At 42.3% G+C, this 23,472-nt stretch overlaps 1 protein-coding gene across 3 annotated transcripts; it reads right to left on the reverse strand.

The window, feature by feature from the left end:
- Positions 1 to 266: 266 nt before the first annotated feature.
- Positions 267 to 22,930, reverse strand: fn1b (fibronectin 1b). Of its 3 annotated transcripts, XM_034880369.1 has the most exons (47): positions 22,619 to 22,930; positions 22,267 to 22,395; positions 21,856 to 21,993; positions 21,374 to 21,505; positions 20,823 to 20,960; positions 20,589 to 20,735; positions 20,307 to 20,495; positions 19,926 to 20,108; positions 19,393 to 19,569; positions 18,407 to 18,562; positions 18,182 to 18,310; positions 17,935 to 18,078; positions 16,264 to 16,385; positions 15,206 to 15,374; positions 14,943 to 15,119; positions 14,387 to 14,515; positions 14,210 to 14,299; positions 13,921 to 14,115; positions 12,576 to 12,854; positions 12,203 to 12,466; positions 12,013 to 12,107; positions 11,538 to 11,706; positions 11,258 to 11,344; positions 10,897 to 11,088; positions 9,608 to 9,886; positions 9,178 to 9,369; positions 8,961 to 9,050; positions 8,250 to 8,516; positions 7,981 to 8,097; positions 7,723 to 7,884; positions 7,473 to 7,628; positions 7,266 to 7,382; positions 6,005 to 6,274; positions 5,732 to 5,919; positions 5,559 to 5,646; positions 5,283 to 5,462; positions 5,101 to 5,190; positions 4,617 to 4,805; positions 4,272 to 4,361; positions 3,654 to 3,828; positions 3,377 to 3,623; positions 3,119 to 3,257; positions 2,192 to 2,353; positions 1,950 to 2,075; positions 1,746 to 1,852; positions 1,307 to 1,390; positions 267 to 1,030 (listed from the first exon to the last, which is right to left on the reverse strand). In XM_034880369.1, exons 1-47 carry the CDS (start codon positions 22,758 to 22,760, stop codon positions 953 to 955), a joined length of 7,365 nt encoding a protein of 2,454 aa, XP_034736260.1. In that variant the 5' UTR covers positions 22,761 to 22,930; the 3' UTR covers positions 267 to 952. The 3 variants fall into 3 exon arrangements, with proteins under 3 accessions (XP_034736260.1, XP_034736258.1, XP_034736268.1); XM_034880367.1 differs by having other exon boundaries at positions 3,377 to 3,828; XM_034880377.1 differs by lacking the exon at positions 9,608 to 9,886 and having other exon boundaries at positions 3,377 to 3,828.
- Between the last annotated feature and the right edge of the window lie 542 nt (positions 22,931 to 23,472).

Genomic DNA, 23,472 nt, shown 5'->3' on the forward strand with positions numbered 1-23,472 from the left:
AGTTCTGAAGGCAAAAGGGGGTCCAACCCGTTACTAGCATGGGGTACCTAATAAAGTGGCCGGTGAGTGTATATTTCTTTTCTCCCTAATGGCCTCAGCTTGGACTCTGACACTTTAAACTAATCTTTTCACATAAGTCTTCTTTTTGGGTCTTTTAAGAGCTGACTGCAGAGGACTTACGATATCCATCTCTCTACTGTCACCGTTTGTATATAATGCAAGACTAGAGTCCTTAAACTTTATTTTTAAGAAATAAACATTACTGGTTAGGTTTCAGGATCTCTCCAACTTTATTAAAATAAGGAACTTCTGTTTGTCAAAAGGTAGAAACAACTTTAGCACAGACAACAAAGTACAAAAATAGAACAGTTCAAATTCTCCCATCCCAGTTCACACATTCACACGTTGAGATTTAAGGGATAAATTAGTAAAAAGATGATTACAAATCAGAATGTGTCTATCACACACAGTGCAACCCCTCAGTAACAAAAGAAGGGCTACAGAAGAGAAGCACATTTCATGGACAATTTAAACAATTACACTGACATTCTTTAACACAGTGCTTACGTTCTAACAGTTTCTGCTCTTTGATTATGAAATCTTTCTGAATATTTGATTGGGAAAGAAATGCCAATTTGAGAGGTATACAAATCTGACTTATGACAAGTCCTAAATTACTTACACTGAGGTACACACCCAAGTGTGTGGAGGGAAATGTTATATCAAAAAGAAGATGGCAGGAGTATTCATTTTTCAATAGAGCTTGAATTTAGAGACTTGACAGTCAACAGTGAAAAGACTGGCTTTAGAGGAGCAGGGCAGTGTAACGTCTCTGGCTAAACATTCGTCGGAAAATGAAAAGGCAGTTAGTTCAGTCGCAGACAGCGTGGCTTCTAAATGGTGAGACAGTGCAGCAATTGGACGGTGAGGGTCCAAGCAGAAGACTGATCCTTTACTCCCGAGGATTCTGAGGAGCGTGTGCGTCCGCCAGCAGGTCGGGTCGGAGGCACTCAATGGGGCAATGGATATTCTGGAAGAAGAGTTGAAGATGTAAAGTTACATGCAAACAAGTCTGTATTTTCATTAGATTCGATCAGCGGTTTTCCAAGTGAGGACATTTCATCTTATCAGACAAAAATAAATAAGCTTGAAAAAGCATTTTTTTATAATGCAGTTGTTAAATATACTAATTTTGGTTGACAACTTGACAATCTTGGGACCACACATGGTGTCAAGGGCCAGATAATAATGACAAACCCTGTGCTCTGAATTGAAAAATAAAAGATTTTATATGAAATCCACTCACGCGTATGTTTCCATATCTAACAGGCTGCAGAAGACTAGCATCGACCTCTCCAGCTGGTCTGCGGCAGTTCTCGCATCGCCAGCCCTGATGAGACCAAACGTACATTTAAACATGCTTAGTATACATACATACATACATACATACATACACACATACAAATGTATGTATGTACATACATACGTACCTACATGCATATGTATGTACATACATACATGCACTTATTATTATTACTGTTATCTTGTTGTCTTCATACTGTCTTTTTTTCTTGGTAAAACTGATGCTGGAACTTTTAATTTCCTCGCGGGAGTTATCCCAAAAGGATTAATAAAGAGAAGTCTAAGTATAAGTAAAACTTGCAGAAAGACCACAAGTTGATAACAAATCAATACAAGTATCACTGCGCATCAGACCCAAAGCCAGGGAGGCTGATGTGTCGTACCTGCTGTCCTCCAAAGCATGAGCAGGTGCAGATGGCACCCAGGTACTCCTTCTGCCACTGGTTCCCCACCTGGTAAGTTTTGCCATCATCGTAGCACACTGAATCATCTGTGTGAGTGCACATCCACATTAAAATTTACATGCAGCTCCACCACACCTTTTGTGACAGTTGTAGGATATTTCTTTGGGTCTTAAAAGGCCTTACGTGGTTCACACTTGAACTCTCCTTTGCCATTTCCCAAGCAAGTGCAGCTCATCAAGTGACCATTTTCTTCACGGCGGTCCCACTTCTCTCCAATGCGATAGTTGTTGCCATTGTCATGGCACCACTCTAATGACGGACAAAATAAAAGTTAGAGAACCTAAGTTAAATATACTCTTATTCCAAATTTTAAATATACTCTTGTTCTTATGTACCTCCAGGAAGACAAAACTCAAAAAACTTACTAGATGAATCACATCTGAAGTGGCCACTCCCGAGACCCAGGCACCTGCACCACAGCTTGAATCCTGTCTCAGACATCCGCTCCCATTCAGCACCAACATCATGGTAGGTTGCAGTGAAGGCATCATAACATGAGTCCTTGGTGGAGGGCACTCCCTCTGGGACTGAAGAAAGATGGGTAGGGAAACGAAAAAAAGCTGCTAGTTACCTGAAGATTGCTTAGCCAACTGTGTGCGCCCTTTTAAATGAACTTGTTTTGAGCCATGACGGTTTTTATTACAGTATCATTACTCTTAGGTGATAAACTAAAACAAACAAAATAAAGTGTGGCAACAATGTCGTTTTAATAGTGCGTCTGTGCTTCTCAGGGAATCCTTTTCACTGTAATGTCATTGCACAAAAACACAGCTGCAGCTATTCAAATAATCACTTATGATCAACTCATTACTAATTTTTATTTAGCTATAGAGCAAGCCAACAGAAAAATCCTATGGTACATCAAATGTGCTAATTATAAATTTGATTAGATGCAGCTAGTGTCTACCCTTCTGTGAAAAGTGTAGAGCAGTAGAAGTCACTTCCAACCACTGGGATCAGTTTTGAATTTTAAAACAACGACCCACTTTCAAATGATGGGTTGTTGCCAACACAACTGGAATTATTCAAGGAATAAAAACTATTTCTGTTAGAGAAGAAAAACTCATGCTTCTGTTGTTGAACTGTGTTTTGAAATGTACGCTATACTACATTAGTAAAGATTACACTTACACATAGAGGATGTTCTGAGGTCACAGGGAAAATCAGGAATGAAAGCCTGTGTCCAATTTAAAACTTCTCAGGTAAATAAAGGCCCTTAATTAATTGAAAAAAACTGACTGAAGTTGGTCTTAGGTTAGCCCAGTACAGACACAGCAGTTGCTGTAGCTTACTTGTGTTTCCAGCAGTGACGACCTGCTCCAGTATCTTGTGTTTGAGCGCCCCCATCAGAGCCTCTACCATCACATTATAGTTTGCTCCGGGGGAGAGTCCAATAAGTGTAGCAGTGGTTGCTGTGCCTGGCAGGCGGAACTGGACAGGTAGAGAGAGACAAGGTTTGTCCATGTCAAATAAAAAGATTATGTTAAAAAGATTTCATCTAATACGACAGCACGATAAGCTGGCCTGGAAACCATGGCCTTGTCTCTTACCTGGAACATCTTCTCCTCTAAGTGTGTAAGGGGATGGCAGGACACCAGGTAGGCGTTGCTCTGTTTGTAGGGTTTCCAGGAGATAGTGGTCTGAGTTTGGGCCTCCTGCGGCACCCCAGTCTCGTTACCAAATGTTGAGCCGATGGGCACGTTCAGCTTCAGGATGGGCAGTCTGCGACCCTCTGCATCAGGAAGGGGCACAAAGACTAGGGGCTCACGAACTTGCCCATAGGCAGACTGTGGGTTGCCACTGTTCCCATTATATCTGTTGTCTCCGTTGTTGTTGTTGTACTCTGTGTACTCCACAGTCTGGCTTTGGCCACTACTCCCATCGGGGCCATTGTTGCCAACTACCTGGACTTTATTGTCAAAGTCAGGCTCAGGCACATCCAGTCTATCATCAACACCACCAGGGCGGTTGGGCAGAGGCAGAGGAAGCAAGGACTCTGATTCTGGGCGGGAGAGACGGGGTTAGGGAAGCAAGCAGGTTAGATGAGAAGGCATGTAAAGCAGAGGTGCAGTAACATATCTCAGCCAACAGGAGGCGGCGCAAATACAGCATTGCTGAAGTACTACTTCATGGCGTAATGCAGTATTACAAACACACAAGATATTTTGAATGGCGTTTCTGGAGGCATTCAAAATAAAAAGGGGTATTATTGTTTTAGGAGAACTAACGCTGATTGACTGCACAGTTCATTTCAAGGCATCTGAGATGTTGCAGCACAACAGTTTGATTCAGCTAAGCAGATTAAAGCTGCCATTCAAACCCTTACATTTAAATGATGTTTACCCATATGTAATTAGAATTTTCGCACTTCATAACATAATTCCAATGCATCACCTTCACCATCACATTTGTCACTGTACAGTACAGAAGTTTCAAAATACTCACGAGTCCTGATTTTGCCCACCAGAGGTGTGCTCCTCTGTGTGTTCTGGTAAGCGATGATCTTAATGATGTACTCTGTGGCTGGTCTCAGTCCTTAGGAGAGGAATAATTATCATGTAGGGGAATTTTTAGTTTGCACCGGAGTCATGTTTGTTAATATAAGTGAATGATCTAATCAGAGGAGCCTGTGTGAAGCTTTTCCTAAATCTAAAACAAAAAATTCAATCAAAATGGAAATGAAAAATATACAAACATTTGTATTATCTTACAGGCAAATATATGCCCTATACAATATCTGCAGTGGCAACATTGTTTGTAGTGACAATGGACCTGTTGACAAGCGCATACCAGATATGGTGGCGTAGTTTTGGCCAGAGTGGGGTTGTGGGGTGAGCTGTCGTGGTGCTCCTCCTGATTCCTCGTAGGTGACGTAGTATCCTGTGATGTGTGTGGCAGGTGGCTGCCACGTGAAGGAGACGGAGGTAGGGGTCAAAGATGTGAACTGGAGGTTGGTGGGAGCCTTGACCACTGGTTCAGCTTTGAAGAAAAATATCATGTAAGCCCATCTTATTGCTTGTGTGTTTGTGTGCAGTTGTGGTATTAGTCCAGTGCTACAGCTACATGCCATTTCAATTTGGTTCTTAAGACCTGATTTGAAAGAGTACTCCACCGACTTGGCAGTGCACTCCTAAAACATTGTTGGAGCGAAAGTTTAAAAAAAAAATATATATAGAGATATCATCTTTTTTTCAATTCTAAAAGACGTAATCTTCATTTCGCACAATGAAATATATTCAGAAAGGCAGGGACCAGAATCAGATTTGCGTAGTACCTGTATATAGGATGAGATTAAATGGGGCGCTCTTTGTGTTGCCATTCAGAGTATACAGGTCAATAGAGTACCTGGTGCCGGGCTGCAGGCCTTAGAGAAACACAACAACAAACAGTGAAATTACACTTCTAAAACTTACATTTATAAACCGTTTCCTATTTTAGCAGAAAGGTGTGGTGTACCTGTCAGAGTGTAGGTGTTTGCTTCTCCTGGGATGTTTCTACTGATGGTGGGGTAAGAGCCACTGAAGGGCTTGGCATTGATGAGAAAACCAGTGATGGTTTCCCCCTTTGAGCGCCAAGTCAGTGTGATAGAAGAATCCTTCACATCAGAGATCCGCACACGTCGAGGAGGACTTACATCTGCATTGAGGAAGAAAGAAAACAGACATAAAACAGTGCAGTGGATAATAACTGATGGGGACTGGAAATGTACTAATTTTTGGCGCGGCCAGTTACCTTCCAGAGTGGTCGTCTCGCCCTCCACCGGTCTGCTGGTGACAGAGTTCTTCAGAGCGTAGACATATATCTGATAGGTGGTTGCCACCTACAATGCACAGACAGACACACAGATGTTTACGCAATGACGGACTATACACCCATGTAAATAATGAGATAAGAACGTTTGTTACCATGAGCCCTGGTACGACGACCCGTGTGGTGTCTGGAGCGAGGTTCATCTCTTTGTTGGGGCCGTTGATGTTCTTGGGGTTGACGACCACACGGTAGCCTGACAGGCGTGCATTGGGGGCTTGCCACGACACAGTAAAGGTGGAAGGACCGACCTCTGAGATCACCAGATTGGTCGGAGCAGGGATCACTGAGGCAGTAAAAAGACATTTAGAAATGAAGTCGAGGAACATCTATCTCATTCATGACATCATTTAGAGCACATGTATTTCTACCTGTTGCCTGCGTTCCCACCAGCGGCGTGCTGGGTGTGCGGCCATGGAGTGCGATGACTTTAACGGTGTACTCTGTCCCGGGGCGAAGGCCTCTAAGCACCGCAGTGTCCTGGTCACCTCTGGGTGCAGGACGCAGCTCCATCTCGCTCTCCTCCGCGCTGGAGTACAGGACGCGGTATGATGTTACTGTGCCGTCTGGACTGTCCCAAGTAATGCGCATAGAGGTGGAGTCGATTTCAGAGAAGGTCAGGTCTTTGGGACGGTCCATAGCTGCAGGAGAGGAGGAAGAATGTTGTTTATTTTGTTTTTGATTAAAGTACATTTACTTCTAAATCTTAAAGATTGAGAACACTTCAGATTTATTTGGTCTCATTTGTTTGAGGTTACTCTGGTAGCAATATTCAAAAATGAACAGTGGCTTAGGTGGCAGGAGTCCTGGCCAGAGATCTACCAATTAAAGATCATCTAAAACTGGAATAAAACAAAACGGATTTGCATTATTTGGTTCCATTGAGAAATGTCATTAGACTAGGCCACCCTAGAGGTTGGACAATAATTATCTTCTTGGCTCTTACCTTAACTCTTAGCTACGATGACCTGTTGCTTTTTGTGTCTGTGTGTGTGTAAATCTATAACTTTTTTGTAACATTTTCTATAAGCTGTATCTAGTATATACTGTTGTGTTCTTTTAAATGTTCACAAGCAGACCTTAAAAAAAGATCTGCCCATTAGCAGCCAGTTTGTGAATGTGAACAGCAGCAAAGTTTTGCTGTAAAGCATGTTGAAATGTATTTGAATTGATAAATACTATAGTAAGTATAATAAAACAGCTTGCAAAATATGAAGTAAGTATGAACCATCCAACCATCCTGTGAGCGCTCCCCTGGAACTTTTTGTCTAGTAAACGTAAGTATACAACTACTGTTTGCATAACATGCAACATTTACATACTATACATAACACTACTGCATAGTAATACAGTGGAATGTGTCAACAAACAAAACCAATACAAATGTTTGAAAGGAGAATCAAGCATCAGAAAAAAAATTGTATATATACATGGCTTCCTCCAGCAGAAATTTAGCTGAGGGACGTTTCCCTACCCTGATTAGGATAACCAGGTCAACATGATGCTAAGACATCACAGACACAAAGGAGAGGCCTGTAACACGGTTACTTAAGTGCATTGCACTTAATGCTAACAGAGAATAACTTGCACGACTTGTGCCAAAACAATGCTTAGTTGAAGAGTTAAACTAACCAGTGATAGCATTCTCCACCAAGGGGGAAGAGGGTTGTCCATCATTGCCCAGAGCATAGACACTTACAACATACTCCACAGTGGGCATCAGACCTGTGAACGTCATCTGAGTCTGATCTGTAATAAAAGGGCAGAAAATATTAGACTATATGATTAAGATTTTAGCCTGGTTCTCAATATCTTAGTTTTCCCCCTGGCCTATCTTACCAGGGGCCACCACTTCAGAGTAGGAGGGTCCCAGGCCATTCTTAGGGACACTGGTGATTCTGTAGCCTTTGATTGGTCCCTGAGGGGGAGACCAGCGCACAGTGATGGCATTGTCACTGACATCCGTCAGTTTCATGTTGGTGGGGGACTCAGTATCTAAAGGAGAGACAGACACATGACAAGCTTTAGATTCAGTTTACCCCTCAACATTTATTTTCTTCCAGGGACAATTTTTTTAGCATTGCTGTACCAGTCTTGTGCGTGATGTAGACCGGGGTGTTGGAGGAAGGGCTGTCCCCTCTTCCAGTAACCGCATAGACCGTGATGGTGTAGTCAGTCCCAGGCTTCAGACCGGTGATGGTGGCGGTGGTCTGTGTGCCTGGGATTGTGAACTCTTGAGGAGCTTCACCGCCTAGAAAGGGAGAGCGAAGAAGGGCTAGAGTGTTACACACACACCAAAAATTCTTGAGGTTTAGAGGAAACTATGACTTAAAACATATGTACACACTTGTGCCTCCGTAGGTGATCCGGTAGTTCTTCACCGTGACAGAAGGGGCGTCCCAGCGAATGGTGATGCTGGACGGGGTAGACGATGTTACCTCCAGGTCAGTGGGAGCATCGGAAACTGGAGAGGATTTGAACAGGAGAGAAAAAAGGTGCATTAATATAAAAAGAAATGCTAGGAATCAAATGGTAAATTAATTATGATCAAGATTCAGCTGATTAGTGTCACTAAGAAAAAGAGAGGTTATAGTAGAAACCAGTATAGAAACTCACTGGTGGCCTGTGTGCCAGTCAGAGGCTGACTCTCCTGATTGTTGTTGACAGCATACACATATATCAGATACTCTGTCTCTGGTGTCAGTCCAGTCAAAGTGAAGCGGTCTCTTGTTGGGGGAAGCCTCTCGTCTTTTGGCCGCCCGCCGCTCGTCTTCTGAAAGCGGAGGCGGTAGCCGGTTATGGCAGCAGTCGGAGCCAGCCAATGAACGGTGAAGGAGTTGGTGCGAATATCGGAGAAGTCCAAGCCAGTGGGGGAGTCAAGGGCTGCAAGGATGGTGGACGGAGGTAAAAGAGAAAGACTTTTAATTACATGCAATGATAAAATACAAAAATTGCAGGGCAACACTATTATCCATTTTTTAAATTGGCATAATGTTGACTTGAACTGTTGTAATCCAGTGGCTCCCAAACCTTTTTAAAACAATGGCACCTCTTTAGAGTCATTGTGTTTAAATGAGAAAGCAGAGCGGCCATGTCATCGTCTTTACTGCTGCATAATTACATATCTAAGACGGGGTTTATTGCAGTGATTTGCTGATTTCATCTTCATTGCTTCTTTTGTCAGTTTTTATGTTTGAAAATAAAATGGTTAATGTAAATATTATTGCCTTTTATGTGTGATGAAACATTAAAGATGTACAGTAAAAATGGACATGAACAGGTCTTGTGGCACCCTTGCCCCCCTTGGGAAGCCATTGTTATACTTACTTGTCCTCTGAGTCCCTGTGGCTGGTTCACTTACTCGTTCACCGTACACGCACACAACACTGATACGGTACTCAGTGTTGGGCAGCAGATCTATATGGAAATGGAGAAGTATAGTTAGAGTGGCTAATGCACTGCAAAGAAACACAAATAATTTGGACTTTAAATTAAGCTTTCAGTCAGACACTTTCAAACAGACATAATCTTTATGTTGTCTTACTCTCCAGCACAAAGGTGTTGGTGGCTCCTCCAACATTAACCTCCTTGATGTCGTCGTCTGTGGCTACAGGGTGGTAACGGATGACAAACCGAGAGATGTCGCTTTGTGTGGCAACATGAGGGACTGTCCATGTCACCCTTATGTGGTCAGGACCCACCCCTTTAAACTGCAGGTTGGTGGGAGCTGGAATGGCTGTAAGAACGAGGGGTAAAAGGTAATAGCTAACACAGGAAAAATAAAGAGGTCAATTAAATAAAAGCAGATTTACAATGGCATAAAGAAAATATCATTAACGTGATACATTTTTAAAATGTACTGTGGTGTTTGAGTTTATCCTCTGCGTGAATAAAAGGCTGTTAATGTGCCTTCATCAATTCTCTCAGATCAAAACCCAAGCCCTTCCCATGGATGGAGTGAAAGATTAAATCACCAGCTTGTGTTTGCTTTGTGTGTGTGGTTGGTTTGCTTTCCCCATCCTCTGTAACAGTGAAGATACTGATGTCATAGTCCACACCCGGCTCCAGACCACGAATCGTGTAATAACCAGCAGATGCCTCCACCATATCTTGAAAAATTGGCAAGTTCTCGCCTGACGTTACTACCATTATCCGGTAACCAGTAATGGTTAAATAGTTCCGAGGGATCCAGCGCAGGCCGAGGGTGGTGTCAGTAATGTCGACAAAGTCAATGTGACTTGGTGTGGGGATTTCTGAAAGGGTTAGGCCAGTTGCAAAGCGCAAGTAAAATTAGAGAGACAGAAAGACCCAATAGCCATAATAATTACATTAGTTATACCAAAAACATTCATTTCATCCCCAATTGAAGATCTAAAGTGTAACAATAGCCATGCTAGACAGAGATCATAACAAATTACTGAATTCACAATTTACTGAAAAGCAGTGATTTTCAATACCATTCTAGGCATGCTCAAAAGAAATTATTCATCATCCCAATTGAAAAAACATGACCGCCATGCATGGTACGCCAGCCATTGATCATGTTAGTAGTAAGTTGTGATAATTTGAGTTGCATTAAACAGGGACCGGCCATTGAGTTGGTGGAGACCAAAACGGAGCTCAAAGAACCATAGTATTACATTTCATTCTCTAATCTTTAGGTAGAAAATCAAAGAGGGGAAAATGTTGATTTGAGTCTCCTGAATATGCAGGTATGATTTCATGTGATCATGTCAGAGCAATGTGTTAGGTCGTTTTGAAGTTATTCTGCGCCCTAGTGGTCAAAAATCCATCTATGCAGCTTCATGATGGCCTTAAAGCTTCTTTTAATTTTTAGTTTTCTGTAAAATTGTTTTTTGGGCACTTTTAGGATTTTATTTGACAGGACAGCCGAAGACATGGAGGGAAAGAGAGGGGAGAATGACATGCTTGGTCGAGGAGTAAACCTCTATATAGAGGTTCCCACTCTACCAACTGAGCTATCCGGGCGCCCCGCTTCTTCTTTTTTTTTTTATTCAAAAAGATGTATTCATATGGAAAATGTTCCAGCATGAAAATGAATACATTGCAAGGGTGTGAATAATTAAATAATACTGTAATTACAGGAGGTTAAATGTTGGAGTTGGTTCCAGTTTGAATTTGACCCAGCCTTTTACTGCAAATTCTCTCTCTCTCAAACATAGACACACTGGTCTTTTCTGTGGACCAAGTTTGGTGTTTGATGCCTATTTACTTCTGCGAATGCTTTCATGGTGGCTCCTACCTGGTGTGACAATTGTGGACACAGGCACACTTTCCAAATGACCCTTGTTAGTGAAAACACTGATGTTGTACTCTGCTCCCGGATTCAGGCTCTCTAGCAAGCATGAGGTTTGATCAGGTCCGACTAACTCTTCCAGGGTGTTTCCCCGCTGGCTGTTGGTTGGCGTGCTTGTCACTCTGTAGCCTGTGATGCCTGCAGATGGAGGTGGAACATGACAAATATGGAGGAGGTAATGTCAAAAGCTTCTTGCAATGTATGAGTCAAAAGGAAATACTGGGAAAAGACATTTGTCCTTACCAAAAAAAATACCATTCAAAGGCTAGACTAGAGGCAGTGCGTAGGGAGCAGAGTCAATATTTACCTGGTGTTTTGGAAGCTACCCAGTAGACAGTGAGATCTCCTGTGACAGTGTTGGACTCTACTCGGAGGTCAGTGGGAGGAGACAGGGCTGCGAGAAGAGGAAAGCAGATCATAACGTAAGCATGAGAAACTTAATTTGATGCAGCCGTTCTTAACTCATGCCAAATAGTTAGAACTGTGCTATGTGGGCTCACAGCCGTATTACATAAATCTGGTGATCAGATACACAACTTATTTTTTAGTGTTTTTTTTTCTTAAAAAAAAGTAAATTGGATACGCACAAGTGACAACATTGCGGGTGATCGGGTTTCCACGGTTGCGTCCACCAAACATGGGCTGAACGCTGTAGGTGTACTGAGTTCCAGGAATCAGACCGGGAATAGCAATACGTCCAGAGTCAGAGGTCTCTTCTCTGGGAGACTCGCCTACCTGGCTGGGGAGCACAGACAGCTGGAGAGGAGAAGGCAGACAACCAGAGATCAGAAACCCAGAAAATACCCTTAAAATCTATAAAGACATCTGCATGAGGTGATTTTATTGGCCACCTGGGGGCAGCGCTACAAGCTGTAAACACAACATTAACACATACAGTATCACCTTAAACAGTAGATGTTATCACTATGGTTAACCCATTTCACATTACATGTGAATTGATCAAATATTGATTAATACAGCTTTAATTTTGTTTGATTATGAACAGTTCTTCCTCTAGATGAATTAATTTTTATGATGTAATGAGAAGATGCATGTATCTACCTTGTAGCTGAACCTGCGGACAGGTATCCAGCTGATGATGATTGAGGTATCAGTGACCTCGGTGCTGAAAACAGGAGCATTTCCCATCTGGGGACCTGGGAGGATGTCAGAATGAGGACAACATAAATTAAATTTCCTTGCAAAAATGTATTCCACCCTCTGCAGATGTTGTGTTTCTCTTTATACTGACTGGTGGTGAAATATGTAGTGACGCCCTCGCTGAGATCACCGTCCAGCTCAGAGTGTATGGTGGCAGTGTACTGGGTGTCTGGACGTAAATTCCTCAAAGGGTACTGGGTGACCCTGCCAGGGATCCTCTTCTCGATGGGGCTGGAGCCTTCAATGCTCAGAAAGAGACGGTAGCCACTGACGATGGCGCGGGGAGCCTCCCAGATGACCAATGCACTGTCTGGGCCGATTTCAGTGAAACGCACATCGCTGGGCGAATCAGGTTCTGGAGGGGATAATAAACATAACACATGTAAGGCAGAAAATCTCTCATCTTGTGTTGTAATTGTAATCCTTCTGCACCTAACTCGGGTTCTCATGTCCATGATACTTACTGGTAGACTTTTCTCCCACAAGCGGCTTGCTTTCCACTCCCCCATTTACGGCATAGATGTAGAAGCGGTACAGTGTGCCCGGCTGCAAGTGGGTAACGTCAGCATAGGCGTTGGGTGAGGTGGGCAGCTGTAGGAGCCTCGTCTCAGTGCCGCCAGGACCAATGGGGGTGAATTGCACCCTGTAACCGGTTACCTCGCTGGGTGGACCGGTCCAGGTGATGGTGATCTTGATATCTGAAACCTTGTAGAACTGCAGGTCTGTGGGTGGCCGTACCTCCTCTGTGGACAGAAAGTGGTAGATTGATTGACAGGAATCAGCATTTTTAAGCCTATATTTTCACAGGAAAGCTGAAGACATGACAGGGGAGAGAAAGGGGGAATGACAAGCAGCAGAGGGCCACAGGTTGGAATCAAACCTGCGGCCGCTGCATCGAGGAGTAAACCTCTATATATGTGCGCCCCCTCTACAAACTGAGCTAACCCAGCCACCAGTCTTGACAACTGGTAACACTACGGAGCAATGTCTTTACAAATCATCGTCATTTTGTTTGGAGCATGTAAACACAACTTTGTCTTTAAAAGGTGTGTATGTACTGTACTGTACAGAGCTAACTTAAAATGCTAAGTACAGTAAAATGTAATAAAAGACTTTGACAATTTACAGGTCTCAACAATGGCAGAGATAAAGCAGAACATATGAGAGAACGCCAAACCAGACATGGGTTAAAAGAAATTCAGAACCATTCTCACAGCATCAGGTTTTGTTTTTCAAGCATAATAAAATAAAATGTTGTCCTTCCAGGTGCAAGGAGGACAGAGTCAGAACTGCGAATCCAATTTAAGATATACAGTGGATTTATGAAGTGTCTGTGCCTCTGTGAGGGAGTGGGCTGTAAATGCATGATTGCTTTCATAAGTATTTTAACCATGTCTGAACAGGTGCCTGTTTCTGAGCCCACAATGGATTAAATTAGAGGTTGTTCAGGGGCCATGACAGACTAAGATGAAGATAAGAAGATATCACCATGGTGTAGCTATAACAGCATATTTTGACAAGGCAATGTTTTGACGAGCTCAGTATTTCCCAAACACTGAAAAGCCCCTCGTAAAGCTGCATGGCCCTAAAAGGAATTTTCAGCTGTGAGTGTAGACATAATCTGCTCGGTTGTCACTTGAAGCCAAAAGACAAAAAATACATCGACAGAATAATTTACCATTAAAAGAATAGTATCACATTGTGAATGTTTTAATGAAACAAAAAAAACTCTTATTGGCTAAAGTTAAGTTTTCATAAATTAAACTTGTTAATTAACTGAACGATATCATATCTGTTTAAAATGTGCACCTGGATGAGGGGATCCGGCGGTGTTGACCTGTACAAACACAGGCTCACTCTCCTGGTCCTCCTCCACAGCGTAGATGCTGATGTTGTAAAGGAGCCCGGGGCGCAGGTCAGCCAGGGTCACTGAGGTCTCTGAATCTGGCAGGTTCAGCTCAGTGCTGCTGCCTTCCAATGATGGCGTGTACACCACGCGGTAACCTGGCAGCACAAGCAGAATCAAATGAATCTTTATATCAAGAACTTACTAAGTTAAAATCCCATGTAAACACACATACTGTAACTTGTTCCTTACCAGTAATAGGAGCCTGTGGCCTGGACCAGCTGATTCGAATGGAGGACTCACCCACCTCATCGACTTCATGCTGAGTAGGGGCGTCAGGAGCTGGTGGAAGGAAAAGAATGGAAATCAGTCATGGTCTATTTTGTGTAAAAATGTATGAAATTAGGAAGAGGAGAGGGATTCTCCCACCTGTAGTCTGGGACGTGGTCAGAATGAGGTTTGGCTGTCCCTGATCTGGGAGCTCGTAGACGTTGACATTGTATCTGCGCCCTGGCAAGAGGTCCGCGATTGTGACAGAGTTGGCTGTGCGAGGAACATCTGGAGAAGCCGATAAAAAGATAGTTAACACACATACCAGTATATCCATTTGTTGAAGTATAATTATGCCATGTGTTTATACCATGGCAGCTACAGTATGTCTAATTTTCTCAATTTTGGGCAATGTTGCACATCAATAAGGAGCTGCTCAATGACAACACTGGATGAAATACAATGACTTGCCAAGTATTTCACTGGCCAACAATGGAAAGATTTGTTGGTTATTCTTTTTACAAAATTTACCATATGACTATCTTTATTTACAAACAAATGCTAAATATATATTTATTGCCTACTCATATTGGATACTATGTTGATCACATTTAACCTGAGATACATCATATAGAACCTCAACAGAATATCTACCCAGTTAATCAATGCATGCAATTATTTGCATGTGACATTACGGATGTATTGAGGCTCTCACCCAAGACTTTTGACTTGGCCCCTTCTTCGCTGAGCTCATACTCCACCCTGAAGCCAGAGATAGTAGCAGAGGCTGATGTCCAGGACACAACAAAGCTGTTTGAGGTGATTTCTGTCACAGACTCAGAAGTGTCCACCTCGGGAGCAAGTTGGGTTGTCTCTCCCTCTGATGTTTCCACTTGAGAGATAAAAGGATATCATGTTCTTGTAAAACTATTTAAAATCATGGCATTTGCGAAAATGTAACTGCTCAAGTCTACTCACAGGAGCCTTCGGTAGTGGTGAAATCGAAGCGTGTGACCTCGCGACGTCCGTAGCGCAGGATGCTGATCAGCTGGCCCTCGTAGGTGATGCCTGGACGCAGCCCACTGATGGTGTAGGAGTTGAGGTGGCCGGGGACAGTGACTTCCCTCCAGGGCGCACGGGTATTTTTCTACCAGTAGGGGTGAAAAGATAAATAGTTAATAAGTTATAGGTCAAGTTTTTATGACAAAAAGCTTACATTGAAGAGTAGGCAAGCATACAATCTGGATAAGAATTCTTAAAGACATCAAAAATATATATTACAACTAGGATAACTCCATCTGCTGATGAAGAACATGCTATTTGATTAAAAGCTCCAGAGCAGCTACTAACAATTGTCTCAACTGGATAATCTGATTTCTCTTGATGGCAAAACTAAGTCTTAAAAATAATGAACAATTTTGACAGCACAGACAGAGATGGAGTTAAATAAAATATTTGACAATTTGAGAGAATTTACTGTAATCATTAATTAATTCAGAAAATAATACTTTGCATGGTCTAAGTATATTTTGGACTGGACTCTGGCTCAGACCTGTTTATTGCCACATCCTGGATTTAGACTGGCTTTGCACTCTGTCGGAAAACTCCAAACTTTCTCAGCAAGAGAGACAGAATGGGGCTTTAAGGGACTTTGCTGTCCAAAATACACAAACCCCTTCAGGGAAAATGTGTTTGACTTCAACTAAAGCTTTATAAACATGTCGACCAGCTTGTCAGTCTTTGAGGTCTTCAAAGAAAAAACATGTGTGAGAAAAGAAATCACAGGACGGGGAATATGTTCCTTGGAGTCCAATGTGTTTATTTAAGCAGACTGTAAATGGGAGTTCATGCACACTCTAATCACCTTGTTTGTCCACGTTCAAACTTCAGTCAACATTACAAAAAGCACTTGACTGTGTGCTCACCTTTACTAATGCTAGTGGTCAGTAAATTTAAAACAACCTGTAACAGACAAAAAAAGAGCTCATCTGCGTTTACAAAGGCCATTTCTAACCTATACCAAAAGGGTGACTTACAATTCTCCATTTGAGGATGTACTGGGTAATTTGAACAGATGAAGGAGGGTCCCACTGAATGGGGTGGGAGTCTGGCTGTTTTCCTGCCTCTGTGATGATCACCTGGACAGGTCTGTGGCCATCTGAGGAGTTAGAGCAGTGGGTGAAGGAAAAGATTTAGGGGAAGACATCAGGAGAGAGTGGGAACAAAGTTGCTATTAGCGATGACAAAAAGACTCACATTGTCAAAAACCATATAACAGTGTTACCTGTAGAGAGTGTGGGTGTAAGTTGGCTACATTTTGGTGAGGCTCTGTCAGATAGATTCATTGTTTTGGGACAGAACCAAACCACGAGACGGTGTTAAACCAGCTCATACACCCAATGACATCTTAGGGTCTGACATAACACTGAAGTACTACATACATCCCAGTTTATCAAGCTAACATATAGCTTTACAATCCCTGCTCTGCACACACCATTGATTGTGGTAAGATAAATGTTGCAACAGTAAGTCTTTAGGTCAATGTTTCATTCAGGACACACAATGTACTGCAGTACAAAGTACTACATTTAGCAACTTTCACCCAACAAAAGAAAGAGATATTGGCAGGAAGTGTGCATAAGCGCCTCCCTTCCCTACCCTCCCAGCATCCCTTTCCCCTCAGCAGGTCAGCACAGCACCACTAGGCGGGGGAAGGAAAAACCTCTCCAACTACAAAGACCAAGGGGACGTCAGGGGTGATGTGATTGGCAAGCACTTCTCCATTTGCCAGACTTCAAAGTCGAAAAAAACAACAAACCCCCGCTTACCTCCTCTAACCTGGCAAGTGAACTTTTCATTCCAGAGACGTGTGATGGAAGGTTAGGGGTAGGTGAGAGGAGGGAGGTCAATAAAATAGGAGGGTTAAATAACTAGGAGGCTTAAGTAAGTAAAGCAAAGGCAAATGAAGCACACACAGCTGTCTGACTCAGTGGGAAAAGCTGAAGGAAAGGACCAAGAGGCATTGGAGGAATTAACACTTCCCAAGTAATTAATAGGAATAAATAATCCAATTTCATAAAATGCATGGTGTATTGTGCAAGGGTTTAGGGATTTAAATCTCTTATCCCTTGATTAAGCCTCAGAAAAGCTAAAGTTATCACAATTATATCGAAAGGATTGTCCACTCCACAAATTAGAAAATGATGTTGTAATCTGATTGCAGATTTCCTATACGTTTTTACATTTAAGAAAATTTGCACAATGAAAGGTCATGCCGAATCCCCAAATGTGACCAATTAGTTATTTGCAGTTCCAGTTTGGACTCGCTAATTTCTTGTTATCACCGGATTAGTTTGATTCTGATAATTCAGAAGCAAACTGCAGAAAACTTCCAAACACAATGGTTATGGGGAATATCTGAAGAAGAAGTGTTTTTTTTTTCTACAATTTTTTGTGGATTTATGAATGTTTATCTTAATGGACATCAAATACAAAAGTGAAAGTCTAAATCGCAATAATTGTGCATCATGTCTGTGAATTATGACTGATGACTATGAATACATCAATAAGTGATGTGTGTGATTAATAAACTTAAACCACCATTTTCAAATATTGACCACGTGGACTCTGCAGAAACCGATCTGTAAACCAACTGAAGTGGATGGCAGTTTTCAACCGATGATGTTGGGAAGATTCTTTTTCCCTACCTTGGTTGGTCTGCTGAGGTTCACATCTCAACTCTCCAATGCCGTTGCCATAGCAATAACAGTGGTAGCGGATGCCATGGATGACTTTCTCCCATGTTTCTCCAATCTGGTGGAACACCCTGGTTTGTGGCTCCTGACACTGATCTATTTGCAGAACAACCAGAGAAGGGTGGGGTTGTAATTTTTGAATGAAAAGTGCATTATATTGTAATCCTCCAACAGCTGAGCTAAGGAGCCATGAACGCACCAATAGCGTCACACTTCCAGCGCCCACGTCCCTGTCCAAAGCATGTGCAGTTCATCATGTAGCCCTCATCGTGGCGCTTGGTAAATTCCTGGTTTACTTCATAGGACAAATCATCAACAATACACTGATCTGGAAAAAAAGGAGAGAATTCAACATAAAAACTTTATGCTTCAAGACAACTTAAAACCGTTTTCTTTTAAATCCAAAGGGAGTTAGCTCTCTGACCTCGCAGCTGTGAGTGAGCAACACAGCTCCACTCCCCACGACCGTTGCCCAGACATGTGCACTCCATCATGTGACCAAGGACATCATGGCGTTTGTCCCACTTGTCGCCTACACGGTGCATCACTCCTTCATTGGTGGTACACAACTCCTCATGGGCTTTACAAAGAAAGAAAGGAAAATAAATTAATAAAAACAAACAATTCTAAGTTTGTGTTGAACTGGGAATTCTCCTTGGTCCATTTAGCACAGTGACATGACTCTGTATGTGATGAAATGCTGTAAATATAAGAGCCTTGACAGAGTCATTACTCTCCCATAAACACAAACCCCAATTAGTTCCCTTATGTCTACAAGTGAGCCATGCAACCAAACTGTCATTAGCATCTGTGACAACAAGATAAGACAAAGACCAAAGCATTTAGTGTAATTACATCCTCTAAAAAGAAAATATATCTATAGCATGTTAGTTAAGAATTTGAATAACTTTCATCTTTCGCTTTCTCGTTCTGTAGGTTCACATATGACGGATTGTTTAACCTTTGAACAGAGCTGGGCTTGCTGTTTCTCCGTGTCCAGTCTTTATGCTAAGCTAACTTTTTCCTATCTGTAGCTTCATATTTATCGCATAATGTGACGGTAATTTGCAAACCCTTTACAAAAAATTCTAATATTAAAAAATACTAAAATTACTATAATTGAGGTGACATGTTTACACAAAGCCACTTAATATGTCCATTCAACCATTAAGATATCAAAACATTGGACAAAGTGATGTGACTATATGCACAGTTCATCAAATGAGCAACACCGCATCAAAAGCTACATTTTAGAAACAATAGATAAGGAAGGAAGGTTTTTGTTTTGTTGGATTGGTTTATGTTTTATTTCATCTCTTCAATTACTTCATGCTATTTAACATTTCACTGCTAAGTTTCAAAGTAAATGCATGGTGTGGAACAAACAAAGCAGCATGCACACACACTTACCAGCCATGGGGCAAAATCCAAAGCGCTGCTCTGTGTCGTAGTTGTGGGTGGTGCCACACCACCTCATGCCATCACGACGACCGTCAGAGGTGCAGTCGGTGTAGTTGCGGCCACTGTAGAGGAATGGGAAGTGGCACAGGCCGCCGTTGGAGTTTCCACCTCGTGTTGCCACAATTGCTGGAATAGAGACAGAGACACTGTTTATATCCTCATGCTACTAGGTCATGTCTTTGTTGATGGCAAAATTCACAAATGTCCAAGAATCCCAGAGATTGAATTCTTGATACGTGTACAATGAATCAGAGCAAAACAGAAATGATCAAGTAAATTATTATACTGTTAAATAACACTCCATTGCATGTTATTGACTATTTGGAGGTAAGATGTTCAGAAGGAATCTTCAATAAATTGATGGTAGATGATATTGAGGGGCAAAAGGCTTGATTTAATAAAAGATCAACACCAGCCGAATATATCCACAAATCCAACAAACCAATAAAGGCCAAGTTTCATTCACTGTGCATGAGTCTCACCGTTCTTCTCAGTACAGAAAGAGTACTGCTTGTCTTTCTCATAGTCTGCGGATGTAGAGCACCAGAGCTGGCCATCTGGGCGCCCGTCTGAGGTACAGGAGTAGTAGGTCTTTCCCATGAAGACGAACGGGAATGCACATGGCTGACCGTCTGAGTTGCCACCATACGTCTGCTTCCTGGCCTCTGCACAGAGAAGAGGAGAGGGTGAACAAAACAGTGGATATTATAGCGGAGTCAAAGCAATGTGCATCTTTTAATGGTGATTATTTGAGTGTTGTTACATGCTGCTTCTTTAAGGTCAATGAAACTAAATTAGAAACATCACAGAGAGTTCATCATCATAATTCTCTTTTCTTCACAGAGACCACATCTTTTACTCACCCCACTCCTGACAGCTGACTCCGTTGCCCAGACAGGTACAGAGCATCTGCGTGCTGCCCTGGCTTCTGAACCAACGCTGCCCGTCGTAGTAGGTGGCTCCCGAGTCCGTGCGGCACGTCCCTTCAATAAGGGGTTCGACCTCCTGCCGAATCTGGAATTGTGTGGGGGTCAACACGACAGCACCTGTGGCTGTACACCACCAAACAGATTGAAAGAATGATGAATGTCAGAGAAGATCAGAGTAAAGTTTTAGCAAAAATGTAACATGAGCAGGAGTCTCACTTCGGCCTGCGTTGTGTCTCTCGCACTTCCATTCCCCGCGTCCGTTTCCTAAGCACTGACACTGCACGATGTGTCCACTTGTGTCTGTCTTTGTCCATGTGTTTCCGATTTGGTAGGACTTCCTGAGGTCTTGGTCGTTGCAACGGTCTGGTTGGAGAACAGCAGGGGTCAACAACTGCTACTGAAGTATACAACAGTGTGTGTTCATGTGTGCATTGTTAATATTCTTCTTACTTCTTGAGGTGCATGTGATGCGTCCGTTTCCCTCTCCCAGACAGGTGCAGTCCAGCATCATCCAGCCTTGGTACGGTCTCTCCCAAGTCTCCCCCACGACGTACGATGATGCAGCGTTGTTGTCGTAGCAACGTTCAGCTGCACAGAAAAAGACGGAGATTTATTGCAAGTGAAGTTTATGTTAAAGATCTGGCTTAAATGACCAGGTGTAATAAACTAAGTGAAAATCAATAGATGTGACTTAATATTGGCCAAGAGGAGCGCTGTGCTCTTTCACACACTTACTGTGTCAGTCTGGACTGTTGTCAAATATTCAAATATTTACAATGCTATCAAACATGGTCTTGCTTCTGAGAAATCTGAAATGTTTAAGTGTGTGTTTGTGTGTGTGTGTGTGTGTGTGTGTGTGTGTGTGCGTGTGTGTGTGTTTGTGTGTTTGTATGTGTGTGTGCGTGTGTCAATATTTCACATTTATCTGCATTCCAGAGTTCATTTGGAAAGTTTAGTTTAGTTTCCCCGCAGGTTTAAATTTATGAGGTTACTGTACTCACCCACAGGTTTGCAGGTCCATTCTCCTTTGCCATTTCCAAGACACACACACTCTAGCATGTAGTCAGCGGTGTCATGAGGCCTCTGCCAAGTGTCCCCGATTTTATAAGACATCCCACCTTCATGGCAACGATCTGTTAAGGACAAAATGTACAAAGTTGCATTCTCTTACAAAAAATGTCCTTAATAGGCTATGCACTATGGCACATATCCATCACTCAGATTTTGTATTGTGCCTTTACCATTTAAGTAAAACAGTTTACAACATCCTGAGGTGATGCTGTATGTTTCCAGTGAGGAAAGGATACAGGGAACATAAGTTAAAGAACCTACTAAGACGTGTCAAGAAATGTCAAGTACACTCTGTGACAAATTAAAAAAATTAAAATTAAAAACCACTGAAACTGGTTCATTTTTTAAAACTATTTTCCACTCTTCATATAGATTTTTGAAGTGCAGGCAGTTTAATATTCAGGTTACTTACTTGCAATGGTACAGCTGATCTTGCCTCGACCAGAACCGACACATGTGCAGTCCCACATCATCCCGTCCTTTGGTCTCTCGTAGGTTTCACCAACACGGTATGACCGGTCATTGAGCTTATCATAACAGGACTCCTCCACTGAGGAATAAAACAGAGGAAACCCTAAAGGTTAAGAGGTTGCACTGCCGCGTAAAGACGCACTGACCCGATAATAAGTGGATATCTCAATATGTTCCACATTTTTTAAAGAACTTGACTTGTTGGTATAGACGCAAAAGTTCTGAAACAAGTGATTGCGGGAGGCAACTATTCCAAACCAAAAGTTTCCACTCGCATCCAGATGTGGAAAGTGAGCCTGAGAAGAACAGGTCTGCTTAGACGTTTCTGTTACAAACCGGTTCTCTTACTGACCTTCAGGTTTGCTTTTACATTTGATGCCTGCTGCTCCATTGCAGGTGCACACCAGTGTACTACCACCAAGGTAGGGTTTCTCCCACTGCTCGTTCTGTCTGAAGGAGCGACCGTTGTCCTCACACCCAACTAGAAATCATAAGAATATATGTCCCACAAAGATTATTATACACTTGTACCGTAAAATGGCCATGGGAGTATCAAGTTAATGCAAAATAAAAGCATTGGTAAGACAAAAGGTACTGTAAAGTCATTACATTTTGAACAAAACACACTGATGCAGGAAGAAAACCTTCGATTTTTCATGCATTAGGAAAGTTAATTAACTAAAGAACACTGGATGATTACCAACCTGGAGTAACGGCCACTGCGTCATGGAGGACAGGATACACCTGATACTGGCCACTTTGTCTTCTGCTCTTCTTTGGCAAACCGTGGACTGCGCTGCTTACGCACAGCGCAAGCAGTAACCCTGTTAGTGGGCCACTACTCATTTTGTTAAAAAAATTAATGATTTCAGGGTAAAGTAGAAAAAGACCAGTTAACAAAGCAAGTTATACAGAAAAAAAGCGATTGCAAAGCTAAAGTTGAGCTTGGAGAGATCAAAATATCTGTTACTCTCTGCTCCAAGCTGCCACTTCGCAGCTGGTGCACCAGACTGAGGAGACGGGAGCGCGCTGGTTTTATACCAGCAGACCACGCCGGGACCTTTTGAAGGGGAGGGCTTTATCTGGAGCTTTGGATGACCCGCCCGGCTGTGAGCAATACTGACACTCGACACTTCACTTTCAATAAGCCACTAGACAAGAAAAAAAAATTCATTTATAATAAAGATGAATGACCATCTAAAGAATGTTTGTTTCAGAGATGAAATTAGATCAGGGGAGAGGGCACCAGGATCCTTGGTACTTGTTAGAGAGATGTAATGCAGAAAATCTCCTTTAACCCTTAACCTTTAATGTTAACATAGATCAGAATGACAAACCTCCATAAAGTAGTCGACACTACAGCTTGCTAAACACCCAATTAAGTCCACACAAAAGCTATTAAGAAATGGTGATCCTATCAAAGACTATTCCTTTCAGTGACTATTTGAGATTCATTTTTAGCATAACAAACCTTGCAATGTGCATTAAAAAAACATTGTAACATTGCAACTTTTCACACTTTCAGCACTACTGTGTTATTCAACAACATATTGCATTG

The sequence above is a fragment of the Etheostoma cragini genome, chromosome 1 (assembly GCF_013103735.1).
Source record: "Etheostoma cragini isolate CJK2018 chromosome 1, CSU_Ecrag_1.0, whole genome shotgun sequence".
Classification (NCBI taxonomy): domain Eukaryota; kingdom Metazoa; phylum Chordata; class Actinopteri; order Perciformes; family Percidae; genus Etheostoma; species Etheostoma cragini.